The 13,956-nt window shown below is 40.5% G+C and overlaps 1 protein-coding gene across 1 annotated transcript in view; it reads left to right on the top strand.

Moving 5' to 3' along the window:
• The first annotated feature begins 305 nt into the window (after positions 1-305).
• Positions 306-13,956, top strand: part of si:ch211-250c4.3 (uncharacterized protein LOC100535981 homolog) — a 32,749-nt gene continuing 19,098 nt past the window's right edge. The window contains exons 1-2 of the mRNA XM_063491915.1: positions 306-413; positions 5,764-6,494. Coding sequence (XP_063347985.1) covers positions 338-413; positions 5,764-6,494 — 807 coding nt within the window. The 5' untranslated portion in view covers positions 306-337. The remainder of the gene's footprint in view (positions 414-5,763; positions 6,495-13,956) is intronic.

Consider the following 13,956-nt stretch of genomic DNA (forward strand, 5'->3'; position numbering starts at 1 on the left):
CCAACGTTGCTTTGTAGTTGATGTGTCGTGGCCGTTCCCCCTCTGGCTTCCTACCACTCCTCCTCCTGACTGTGAATGCTGCTGCCTGAGCCCAGCCCCTCCTCAGCTTGAGGAGCTGCTTTTACTCACTCAAGCACCACAGCAAAGGGACACAGGAATCATGACTCCGCTATAGAGGGCAGCCTCTATGCAAGCGCCTCCAACAACAGACACCTTTCCCACAGCTGATCTTCAAGGCAGAATACATCATGAAGAATCTCTAAGGACCTTTTCTTTCGTCTTTCCTCTCTGAAACTCACCTTTAAGTTTTCTGAAATTCAAAATTTGCTACAGCAAGATGAGTGTGAAAAAAAAGGCTGCACTTGTCATCAGCTGGCAGAAGTCATTTTCCATCATGGCCCCTTGGAGGAAAGGTAAAGTCTCCTTTTTTCCTCTCATAAAGTCCTGAAGCCCTAGAAATGGCTCTGTCGTCGTTTACACACTGATGTCAGTGACTTTTGTTTCTCAGCTGTTCTTGTTCTTCAGTGTTTTGAATCTTGAGCAGCAGATGTGTGAGTTATTGTTCTATAAAATTAAAAGCTGATGTCAGTTTCCATGTTTTTGTTTGTGGTACTTGTGCAACTACTAGCAAGCTTTCAGTTTGTAACCATATAATCATCAGTTAAAAGACAGCCACTAATTTCATCAGCACAAAGACAGCACCAAGAATGGGAGAGACTAATAGAAGCAGTTCTGACTTGAGTTACCGTGCTCCTGCACATTCTTGTCTTATCTTAATGGTTTTTGATAAAATGGGGCCCCACTGACTTTGATAAAGACTAGAAGACCGAGTAGCACGGATGGATGGCACCGTGGTCAGGAAGTAGTGGAAAACATAACAGGGACCCCAGCTGTGCCTTCTGTTTCAATATAAGCTCCGTGTAGGAGGCAGATACAAGGTAACATATGCTACTAGCTTGAGTCACTGCCCTCACAGCAGGGCTCATCTGATTTATTTTATGTTTGACTGCAGATAACCTGCAGTGGAATTCCTGTTGTGAAACTTTGTTATGTAAATATTCTTTTTAGTACTCAAGTCTAACTGTAATAATAAGACAACACATTGTGCATTTAGAAATGTTCTATTGAAAACAACATTGCTTTAGAAAATAAGAAAGGGCTATGACGGGGGATGGCGTGCTGTTTTAGGTCCTAGGCCAATAATGATCGATGAGCTAGGAAGGACTGAAGGGCTAGATGCTTGACTTCTTTTGTTATCTGTTCTGTGTACGTAAAATATAAAGGTAATGTCAGTTTCCTTGTTTTTGTTTGTGATACTTTAGTCGGTTGAACAAATCCAGGAAAAAACTGCTTATTTGTCATAATTTATTCAGAATATGTGCAACAGCTGGAAACAGTTTCATCAAGATTTAATGACTAAAGACAATCACTAGTTTTCATGAAATTGATCGAGATCCAGACAAGAATTTGATGACTTCGCCACGTCCCTACCAGGTCGCATGAAATTAGACCTGATGGATGTCTTGTAGACAAAAAGACACAGATAATATTCCACCACCTTGGCTCTAAACCCAGAAGACCAGCCTTCCTAAAACAACAAAAAATGCTCAGCTGCTCCACCTAAGCCTGTTCTTCTGCAGCGCCAGATGATAAGTGGTCAGTTTAACCACCCACAGTGACCCTGACAAACACACACCACAGCAGGGCTGTAAAAATAGCAGGCCTGTCGCAGCCTGTTTATGACCTCGTGTTGTCAGAGGCCAACTAAACCAACACCTAAGCCCAAAGGCTTTCCATATATGTGTTCTGTGTTGTTTTAAAAAAGAGACAAATATCGTTCTCTGCATTAAGAGACAGCCAGATGGCACAGAGCAGAAGGTTTAGCCAACATCTATAAGAAAATTAAAGGGCTCTGGAAAACCACCTTTTACAAGAGCGTGTGCAGTTTGAAGGTGATTTCATGAGAAGAAAAAAAGAAAGTGCTTCACTTAAGGATGTAAGATGATCGTCTTTGGAGCCACATTCACAGTTTGTATTTCTTCCATTTATGATACTTTTGCTTATTCGGCATGTAGCACACATACAGTATACTTTTGTCATGTTTTTTTTTAGAAATAAATATTATTTTTATTTTAAAAATCATTTTTACTGGAAACTTTCAGTAACAAAGCCTTTACCCAATAAATATCACAGTTTAGCTTCCTCACCTGGTTACTGGCATCACAAATGAAAGAAACAACTGAGGTTATTATCATAGCATCATCATTATAGGTTGAAAAATGTCCAGCAGACTAAAAAACATCTGATGTCACCAGAGCTGCTTAAAATTATTTCCAGATAACTGCTCACATTAAGCATTTGTATTATTATTATTACAGTTTGGAAAACCTGCAGATTAAATACAAACTGGAGAACTTTATTTGTTATCGTAATAAAACAAATGATTCTGAGATGCCAAAGTTTTTGTTATTTTTTTGAGGAAATTCATTTTGCAAACATGTAAGTCCATAAAACCACCACTGACCCAACTGTTGTTTTTGCATTTCTGTTCTTAGATGGAATAACTGATTAGATCTTTAATAATAATCATTAAACCATACTCACAATGCAACATTAACTAAGGTCTTGATACCACTTGGGTGCACTTGAATCCAGTGACATAAATTTTATCATCAAACAGTGAGCGTGAGGGTTCGGAGACAAGATGTTCCTCCCTCTGCCTCCGAGGCAGCTCAGAGCTTTGTTATTAAGGTGTGAAAGCTTAGGCATCAGGAGAAGGCAACAGGGCACTCTGCCTACTCTACTTTAACAGCATTAGTCCTCAACTCAGACTTTTTAAGTACTCGCTTGATTGAAAACTCAGTGGGATGTGAATAAATATGATGGAAACAGCTGAAGGACATCTTCAGACAGAGACGAGCTTTAGAATGAATTTGGGTGGGGGCAGCGTTGGTGGACTGTCTGTAATAATATGTTGCTGGGTTTAGAAAGCACAGACACTGGGAACAGAGACTGCTGTAAATTATAGGATAAAATACCTGTTTGTGTTGTTTGGCCAGGATGAGGACAGCTGGATCACGGCGACACCTGTCCAGCTGACAATTACTGCACAGAGAGCACTTTAGGGATGGATGGGGATTGGATCACAATGGCCAGAAGTCTGTTCACATGGCTGACATGGCTTTAGTGTGTAATTACACTTGCCCATTTTTGTGTGCAGGCTATTCACATGAACAGACTTCCACTGAAAGTCTTTGATAAAAATAAAAAGAATCGCGAGAGTGAGAAACACAGGGGTACAGGATTATTGAGACAAGCTGCTGTACATAGCTTAATCGCTCTGATGGTTTTGTCTTTTCTGTTACTTGTTTATGGAAATCAATTCTTGGGCTCTTCTGTCACTGAAAACACATCAGCTGCTGTTTGGCTTAAACTCTGCAAAGGAGTTACAACTGATAACAAAGCAACCTCGCCAAATGGACACATGTGGACCTGCCTCATCTTCTCCAATGAGAAGCATCAGAGCTGGCTCACACTGGGTTAATGCAATTAAATGAACAAAACCTTTAATTCAAACTGAAGGGAAGCTTGTGAGTGGTCAAAGAGTGAGGGGAAAGAGACAAAAGAGTAGCACGATACTATTCATATAATAACTGCTGCTCAGCCTACCTTCAGCACTTTGTGAGATGCTATTAAAATACACTAAAAATGTTCACATTATTTCAGATATGATTATTATAACCTTGTGTTGTTGAAAAATGCTGATACCTAGTGTAGCTTTCTAAATGTAATGCTCTCCTCATTTTGTAAGAGTACTGATAATCTCATCTGTATTTCCTCGAATAGTTATCATGTGCTCAAAGTAACAATCTTTAAAAGCAAGTATAGTGCTGTCTTTCAGGCTACATATAATTTAGTTCTAACATCCAGTATGAGCTCAGCTCTGCATGCTGCGTATTTAAAAACCATCAACAGTAGCCAGGATGTGTTAAAATAGGATTTGGCATGTGCGGGAACCCTAAGATCAGGTGTAGCAGTGCACCATGTGGAAAAGAATTACAAGTCACATAATCATTCATTTTGTGAGCTGCAGGCTGTGATCAGCTGACATGTGCTGCTCACTGCTTCTTGTGGATTTAGGGCTCCAGCTGAATTCAGCAAGATATAAGCAGATGTTACAAACACTGTGAGGCTGATTTATAATGCCAGTATAAAAGGTAGAATTAAACGAATTAATCGAATCAAAAATCATCAAATTAAATAAATTCACAATATAAATAAGAATAATTGATGTCCTCAATGTAACCTGTCATTGACTGTCCACCATAAAGAATCATAGGGGGTCATTAAACTTAACCACAGTACTGCAAATTCACCATTTTAACAGTTTTAAATGCTCACTGCTGATATTTATGTCAACTTTGAAACCTCTTGTGAAAGACTTCCTGAACCTTACTGACTCTTTTAATCTTGTTCAGTCAGTCAGCGCTCCCTCCCATGAGCGTGGACGTACTTTGGATTCAGTCTTATCTCATGCTCTGTAATTATGTGATATTCAAATTTGCAGTTTAAAGTTTTCTGATCACATGTCTGTTATAATTCAAATTTCTGCACCATGTCCACCAGTTAAACCTCTTTTATGTGTGCGTGACCTCTGCATCATCATTCTTCTGCTGTTTATCAGAAGCCGTGTGCTCATCATCTGCTCACTTTGTTCAGTGCCGCTTCTTCAAATGCTCTTGAATTTTGCTTCTTTTAAAACCAACTCTGTTAAACCTAAAAGGTATCCCTGGACGTCACTCAGGCTCTCAGAAGGATTTGTAGAAAAGCAGAAAGTCTTGAATGTATTCTCATTTCAGCCTGGTTTCCAAATGTTACGTAGAACTGAAACTGTGTTTTTAAAAGTTTGTAATGATCTTTTATTAGTTGCTGACATTTTAGTGCTTTCAGACCTGAGCTCGCTCTGCGTTGTGGTATTCTAGTGTTTAGACTGGAGAGCTGTGTGGGTATTAAAGGAGCTGCCCTTGAATAGTTTACATCCAATATAACCGACAGCAGTTTTTCTTTCAGATTTGTGGCTCCTCCTCTGACATCCTGTTTTTATTAAATTTCTTGTGTCTCATTCATCTTTCAGTTCAGGCCGCCACCGTTTACAGTTACAATGTCCCTTCTTTCTTATTGAAACCACACAGAGGGAAGCTTTTTCTCACAAACACACACTGCTTTAGATCTACAGATCTACAGCAAGAACTCTATCCTCATATTGTCCTCATCATAAAGGTGGTGACAAGTACTTGCACTGCTGTGTAAGACACACTCTGACAGATATACACATATACACATATCACCCCTTGGAAAAGTTATCAAGGTCTCATTTGTGGTCGTTTCCTCCACAGTATCTCCTTTACAACATTTAAACATAATGATAGAAAGCAAGCTGAAGACACACAAGGTACCATGCATGTTACCGTGTATATGACAAGAAGAAAGCTACAACTTTGTCAGGCTAAGAAAGAGCTTTAGCGGTCTAAGGTAGTAAGATTCTTGGCCCTGGAGTTCAACCAGGAAATTGTTCCCAAAATTTGTAACCATGATGACAAACATTCTTCAACCTTCTTCAACTGAATAACTTTTTACTCAAAGACGTGTTCGCTGGATTCAAACCGTTTCAAACAGCTTGTTAGGACAGTCAACACAGTATTGAAGGACTTCCTAAAATATGAAAAATGACAATTGATACATATTTCTTTTTCTATTTAACAGGTAAAGGACACAGTAAAAACACATTACTGGACAGTGAGGTTGTCCTGACAAAAATGAAGCTTTTTATTGACCAGGACAACTCACACCCCGAGCTGAATTCTCAGCTTGATGAAAAGTCTGGGCAGCCTCAGATCAAGCCTGGCTCCAAATATCTATCTGCCATTTTGTCGGATACTCATCTCTCAAACTTGTTCAAGTGTGAATCAGAGGACTCTGGAGTGGAGCTCCCCAGTGGAGCTAATTCACCATCCACCCCAACAGGATCTGAGCAGAGCTTTGTGGTGCACAGTCGAGAGTCTTCCTGTGACTCCTCCAACTTCAACTCTGAGCCCATCGTCCTCTCTGACAGACTTGTTGCAGATGCAAAGAGCACTGAGAAAAACCAGGCAAATGACTCAGCGGATAACAGTTTAAATACAACAGTGGATACACAGGATAGTTTGTTAATTCATTCAAATACACTTATTTCTTCGGCTATAGCAGTAGAGTTGCACATAGGTGAGGATGTGGACCACTGCAGGGTTTCAGGTCCTGAACAAAGTGAGGATGCTGAAGAGTCCAGGGCTGTGACAGGAAGGACCTGCTCAGAGGATACGAGGCTTGGAGAGCAATCCTTAATACAAAGCTGTGATGACATGACAAGCAAAGTCTTTGAACCCGAGCCTATTAAAAGGAGTATCACCAGTGACAGCCTGGAAGAGTACATGGATGAATGCTGCAGATTAAGTAAGGTAAGAAAAAAAGCATCACTGAACATCAGCTGATCCTTCCTCACACTTTACAAGGTTGCAAACTGAGCAGACTAATGTACCCCAGATGTTTCTAGATGAGAATAGCCTTTATATGTCACATACACCATCATACAGAGTAGTGAAATGCTTGTGTCCGAGCTGCAGACACAACCGTGCCATTCCAGGGCTTGGGGTGTTTGGGGGGGGTTATTTTAACATGGGGGTTCTAGCCAGGACCCTTACTGGATGGAAATTGAACTTGCGACTCCCACTCCAAAGGTGTGTCTTTCCACTTCCACTGAGATGCCAGATCAGCTGGCATGTCAGAATTTCCTAAATCAAATCTTCAGTAGAGGTAGGCGGATCGATCCAAATATCGATAGTATCGATACCAACACTAGTATTGGTATCGGATCGATACATTGCTTGTATCCCTCAAGTTCAGTGTGTAGCCCGCTGAACTGTGTTAATTATTTCTTTGGAAAAAATAAACCTCCAACATGCACTATGAAAAATGTCCAAAGCTTTTTGTGTGCTAAAAGACAGAAAAACATTCCAGGTCTCCAAAAACCCAGTTTCAAAACATATAGTGGTGATTAAAATGTTTCAGAATTTGCAAATTGAGAATTCGTCTCATTAATCATGGCACACTACTCTCCCCCATTTAGCTGCCTGAGTAACTTCGGCAGTACTGGCCCTGTATTTACTTGGTACTGGGTCGATACCAAAATGTGTAGTGTGGCAGAGCACTGCTGTGAACGAGGGAAAGTGTGAATGTTGAAGGTTTTTGTTGAATAGCATTTGTCATCAATGTTCAAATAGTATCGACACACAGCTTCAGGTTTTTTATTTCTATATGATAATTCTTCATAATTAAACAATAAGAACAAGCAGTCTGATGTCCTGCAATCATTATGAAGCTATAATTTGAAATAAAATAACACATTAAGTTTTGTGTGCAAGGTCTAGTTTGTACAAAAGCTACACTTGTTACATTCGCCTGTATGTTGTGCTGACTGTTACCATTTTACACAGATTAAAAACGACTCAAAAGACTCTATAAAGAAGTTTTACATGTTCATACTGCATTAACCTTTGATATCAGTATCATAATTAATATTTTTTGTGTGAGTGGGATATTACTATTAATGTCACAAATAAAATAAGCATTTATATGAACATTTGGTGTTACATAACATAATATGAATGCTATATATATAACCTTATGGTTGCTGCCTTTTCATGACGCTACAGTTCATTGGCCTGTACCTTCATGTAGGCATGTACATATAATTGGTTCAAACTGGTGATAATATTGCTGACAGCACTAATTCATAACAATAGTCATCTCAAGCCACTTTGTATTGCGAGATAAAGATGCTACAATATTAGAGAGAAAACTCCATCAATCATTGCCATTGGTAGAAAGAAGGATTAACCTTTGAAGAGAAAAAGTCCTCCAGCAGAATCAGGAAGGTCTGTCATCTGACACAACTGACCCGGATTGTGGGGGACGAGAAGATAAGAAGTGTATATTATGTGGTTATGTGTGATAGACAAAACCCAAAAGAGGACACTGGTGATAACTCACTGAAGCCAAAGTCACCCTTTGCCATTGGTGCACATGCATCAACCTGCGTGCAGCCTGTTGCAGTCATTCCTAGTATTTGTTTAATATTCTTGGATTTTTTTTTGTCCTACTCTTACCCATTAGCTTTTGCCAACAAACTGGCCAAGCATCTGTTCCTTCAGGACAATGGGCCATGGAGCAACAACTTCATGCCAGTCACACTGTTTGCGTTAGAGATCAGCTGATTGCCCTGAAGCTGACTGGTCTGCTGGTTTGAACACAGTGATTGCAGCTGATACCTGGATGGAAACACACCAAGCATGCAGAGATGGATAGAAGAAGAGGAAAAAGAGAGAGTGCAGTGAAACAGCAGAGAGTTTTGGAGAAACAGAGTTGTAAGTTTCCCTTCTATCTAAAGTCACTGGCAAATACAATGGAGGACAGCACTGGCCCAAAGTCAAAGGAAGTAGCAGAAATCTAGTTTAATATGCTTCACAGAGAAATTGTTGCACCAGTATAGTTCAGACAGCTACATTTCCTTTGAGGGCTTTTATGCTATTCGGGCTGCCGGAGACTGCACCGCTAGCAGGGAAAAGGAAAGCAAAGGAGACTTGCTACTCTTGTTAATAACCGCTTACATAACCCTGCTCACATCAACATCAAAGAGCATATTTGTTGCCAAGATTTTGAACTGTATCCTTTTGGTACACCCCAAAAACTCTGTTTCCTTGATGTGGTCTCGCGTTTCACTTCTGTCCCACTGGAGACGGTCAGAAAATGACTACAGCAAGACAGCTCCTTAGAAAACAGAACCAGCTGTGCTGCCAATCAGATTTGCATTACCACCACATATTTTAGATACAACGAGGGTTTCTACAGACAAAAACATTGATGTGCCATGTGCTCCCCAGTGTCACCCAGTACGGCAAACCTCTACATGGACGAAGTGGAAAGTAAAGCTCCTGGCTCTTTCAAAGGGACAACACCTAGCCACTGGTACAGATAGGTGCATGACACCTGAGTCAAAATCAAACCAAAGAAATAAAAGCCTTCACTGTTCACAACAACTCAGTGGATAGAAACAAAGTTCACCGAGGAAGATGCAAAAGATAATAGTTTACCGGAAGCCCCACAAACCAGTACCTCCTCTTTGACTCCCACTGACCTTTGGAACCAAACTTGGAGTAATCAGGACCTGCAACGCGAGTCAGAAAAATGTTCCCTCTAGAGAAAGAAAAGGAACACACACATGTAAAGAAAGCTCTTAAAACATGTGGTTATCCCAACTGGGCCTTCGTCAAATCAGTAAAGCTGCACAGAGAGCAGGTCAGATGCCAACTAGGAAGAACAGAAGGACAAATGGAACAACACTGTCATCCCTTATGTAGGAGCAATTTTGAGATCTCTCCCCAGACGCCTCACTCTCTCACATCTTTCATCAAGTGATCTCAACAGGTAAGGCAAGGTCTCACATTAGCTTCACCCGAAACCTCTGTTGATAGTGACCCATGCCTTTTTCACACCTTGGCGTATGTGTTGGGATACATGATCAATACTTGCTCAACAACACTCTTAAGGGACAACTCCCACTAGGTTTTAATGTGTGACTTTTTTAGTGTGTTTTTGACAAAACCAAAACAATTTGTATTTCAACTTGTATTTTCTGTTTTGTGACGGAGTATTAACAAACACAGCGTCTGTACTCATTCAGAAGGATCTGCAGAATCATGTCTCATTCATGTTAAGCCAACTGTTATTATCTTGTCCACATTCAAAATGAGAGGGCACTGCTGACTCACAGGGAAAGCATCAGACAGCTGTGGAAGCTGCAAAGTCATAATCACCGTGATGATATTCCTGGAAACATCAAGCCTGGGGCTGCCTTTTATTACCAGCAGCTATCTGAGAGAGTTTTTCAAAAGAATGCTTGCTGCTGTTTTAGAAATAAACAAAAAATACTAAAACTAAAGTGTTAAATGTTAAACATTAGTCTATATTCCCTAAAAAGAAAAATAATTCTTTATAATTCATTAACATTCCTCATCTTGTGGCAGATGTGACATATTGGCATTATACTTAACAATGACAATCAATCAATCAATCTTTATTTATAAAGCACTTTTCATACAAAAAATGTAGCACAAAGTGCTTTACATGGTTAAAAGCAGCCCACCCCACCCACCCTCCCACACACACACACACACACACACATGCACAGACACACACACGCACACTTAAAGAGTAAAATTGGGCTGGGCACACATGAGCCAAGTGAGGAAACACTATCACAGGGAGCCATCTGCACCGGGAGCCGGTCACAGACCGCAGCCTCCAGGCTGGGCACAGCAGGAGGGAGGCAAAGAAGCCCCCCAGCCAGGCTGAGAGGACCCACAGAGCCCCAGCAGCCACGGTCGATCACAGCCCCGGTGCAGAGAGCCCCCTCCGAGGAAACACTGGAGATATGACCCAATAAGGATATATATACAGGATAAAGAGATAAAATAAATAAGAATGGGATACAATATAAATATAAATAGCGTAAGAAGATAAAAATGAATAAGAATAAAATCAATAAATATTAGGTAAAACCTAAATTAATAATATAAATAGAATAACAGGATAGAATAAATAAGCATTAAATAAATAAGCGTTAGTTAAAAGCTAAATTAAAAAGGTGGGTCTTGAGCCTGTTCTTAAAAACATGAACGTTCTCTGCGGCCCTGAGCTCCTCCGGCAGGCTGTTCCACAGTCGAGGACCATACCACTGAAAAGCTGCCTCTCCGTGAGTATGTGTCCTGACTTTAGGGACAATCAAAAGGCCAGTACCAGAGGACCTCAGGGTCCGCGAGGGTTCATATGGTAAAAGCAGATCTGAAAGATAAGAAGGCCCAAGACCATTAAGACATTTAAAAACCAATAAAAGAACTTTAAAATCGATCCTGAAACACACGGGGAGCCAATGCAGCGATTGTAAAACCGGTGTAATGTGGGCCCGCCCTCTGGTCTTCGTCTGCACACGAGCTGCAGAGTTTTGCAAAAGTTGTAAAGGTGAAATATTCTTTTTGGGGAGACCAGAGAGCAGGGCATTACAGTAATCAATGCGACTGGTAATAAAAGCATGCATCAGCATCTCCGTGTTGGCCCGAGAGAGAATAGGGTGGACTCTGGCTATATTTTTTACATGATAAAATCCAATTTTGGTTACGTGTTTAATATGTGGGATAAAACCAAGCTCAGAGTCAAGAATAACACCCAGGTTTTTCACTTGTAGTGAAGGGCATAGTGAAAATGCCTGTAATTTAGACAGGAGTTTCTCTGTCTGAGCCTCAGGACCGAAGATTAAAACTTCAGTTTTGTCCTGGTTAAGCTGTAAAAAGTTTTCTGCCATCCAAGATTTAATATCTAGAATACAGTTAAAAAGGGCATCCATTGGTCTGGTGTCATCAGGAGACACGGAGATGTACAGCTGAGTGTCATCAGCGTAACTGTGGAAGTTCACTCCATGCCTCCTGATGACACCGCCAAGAGGGAGCATATACAAATTAAAAAGTACAGGGCCACACACACCAATTACTTAAATTAAATGCAGAATGTGTTAAAGACATAAAGACCTGGATGGCCGCTAACTTTCTGCTTCTTAATTCAGATCAAACTGAGGTTATTGTACTCGGCCCTGAAAATCTTAGAAATATGGTATCTAACCAGATTCTTACTCTGGATGGCATTACCTTGGCCTCCAGTAATGCTGTGAGGAACCTTGGAGTCATTTTTGACCAGGACATGTCCTTCAATGCACATATTAAACAAATATTTAAGACTGCTTTCTTCCATTTGTGCAACATCTCTAAAATTAGAAATATCCTGTCTCAGAGTGACGCTGAAAAACTAGTTCATGCATTTATTACTTCCAGGCTGGACTACTGTAATTCATTATTATCAGGATGTCCTAAAAACTCGCTGAAAAGTCTTCAGTTAATCCAAAATGCTGCAGCAAGAGTCCTGACAGGGACTAGAAAGAGAGAGCAGATTTCTCCTGTATTGGCTTCCCTTCATTGGCTTCCTGTTAAATCCAGAATTCAAAATCCTGCTCCTCACATACAAGGTCTTAAATAATCAGGCCCCATCTTATCTTAATGACCTTGTAGTACCATATCACCCTATTAGAGCACTTCGCTCTCACACTGCAGGCTTACTTGTTGTTCCTAGAGTATTTAAAAGTAGAATGGGAGGCAGAGCCTTCAGTTTTCAGGCCCCTCTTCTGTGGAACCAGCTTCCAGTTTGGATTCAGGAGACAGACACTATCTCTACTTTCAAGATTAGGCTTCAAACTTTCCTTTTTGCTAAAGCATATAGTTAGGGCTGGACCAGGTGACCCTGAATCCTCCCTTAGTTATGTTGCAATAGACGTAGGCTGCCAGGGATTCCCATGATGCACTGGGTGTTTCTTCTTCAGTGATGATTTTCTTTTTTTCTTTTTATGAATTTATTAAGAAAAATAACATCAAACATTTCCATGGAAATTGAAATCTGCTCTGGTCCTGATTTGTAAGATTTCCATTATCTGTGCTCCACCCAGAATACTTTCTGAAACATGACACTACTAGAAAGGAATGAGACACCAGATGTGTGTGCTGAGCACCGTGATAGAGAGGAAGGTACTACAACATCACGTACTCTGCTTTCCTGCCAACACCAGTCTCTTGAGCACACACAGACAGTGCTTTGGCCTCACCTCTCTGCAGTATATCTTTCAAAGCTCTTGGGGAGGAACTGCAGACTGAAGCGTGTTTTTTTTTTTTTAAATCCTGTGTTAGTTTTAGACTTATTCTTTTGATGAATCCATACACAGTTATGTCACTCTGAAGGTATTTCATTATTGTTACACTGCTATAACAAACACTTCAGCCATTTCAGCTTTGGAATATTGTTCATATTTAAAGGCTACGGTTACCCAGTATCCACTATTCAACTCCTAATTACATTTCACACTAGTGCTGGTGAGGTATGCATTGGATATTAATACAACATATCAGATAAGCAGTCAAAGATAAGATCTACGATGTTACTGTTCAAAATATGACAGCAATGCACTCAGGAATGTCTCCCGTTCTGGAGTCCTGAGGCATCCGTGGATTTTGTATTTAATAACACACAGAGGAACAGAGGGTGAGAGAATAGCCAACCAAGTCGACACAAAGCAAATATTTATGAACTGACACAAGGTTTAAGGCAAGAAAAAGCCAACGTCCCTGTACTGTGGACTACAGAGTCCCCATTTAGAAGGGGAAGTATTTACATTATTAGCTGTGGTGACAAGTGAAGATGTAATACTGCCTGTCAGCTTGAAGTCATGCTGGGCCCCACAATCCAGTGCCAAATGCCATTACCTCACAGGGGCCCCCAGAAAGCCATCAAAGAGCCTTTATTTAGCTAAATATGTGAGTAATTTGAGATATTTGACACCGATTTGATATGTCCACATAGACCGCCGAGCTCTGGGGTTGGAAAGCAACGAGGGTCAATGACAGAGGAGCTTGTGGTCAGTGACAGTATCACTAGAAAAATCTGCAGTTCTCCAGCACAGATGAACAAGTGTTGCATGACATGCAGTTTCATAAAAAAGCCTCGCTGCACTCTGTCTGTGAGCTCGTAGGCTCTCGTGTCTAAGTTTGACTGATGTGGCAGAAATAATAAAGCTGTGTCTCCAGAAATGCCTTTGAAGGATGACATTAGAGGATGACAAGAGTTAGAGGTGCTTTCCTGTAAACACAGGGATCCAAATGTGTACAAATATGAAATTCTTGTTACACAACCTCCTGAAAATTACTCAGTTTTTCTTTATTTTGTTGATCTGGTTGTATTTTAAATATTTCATATAATTATTCTGTTTAT

The sequence above is a fragment of the Pelmatolapia mariae genome, linkage group LG13, assembly GCF_036321145.2.
Source record: "Pelmatolapia mariae isolate MD_Pm_ZW linkage group LG13, Pm_UMD_F_2, whole genome shotgun sequence".
NCBI classification, from domain to species: Eukaryota; Metazoa; Chordata; class Actinopteri; order Cichliformes; family Cichlidae; genus Pelmatolapia; species Pelmatolapia mariae.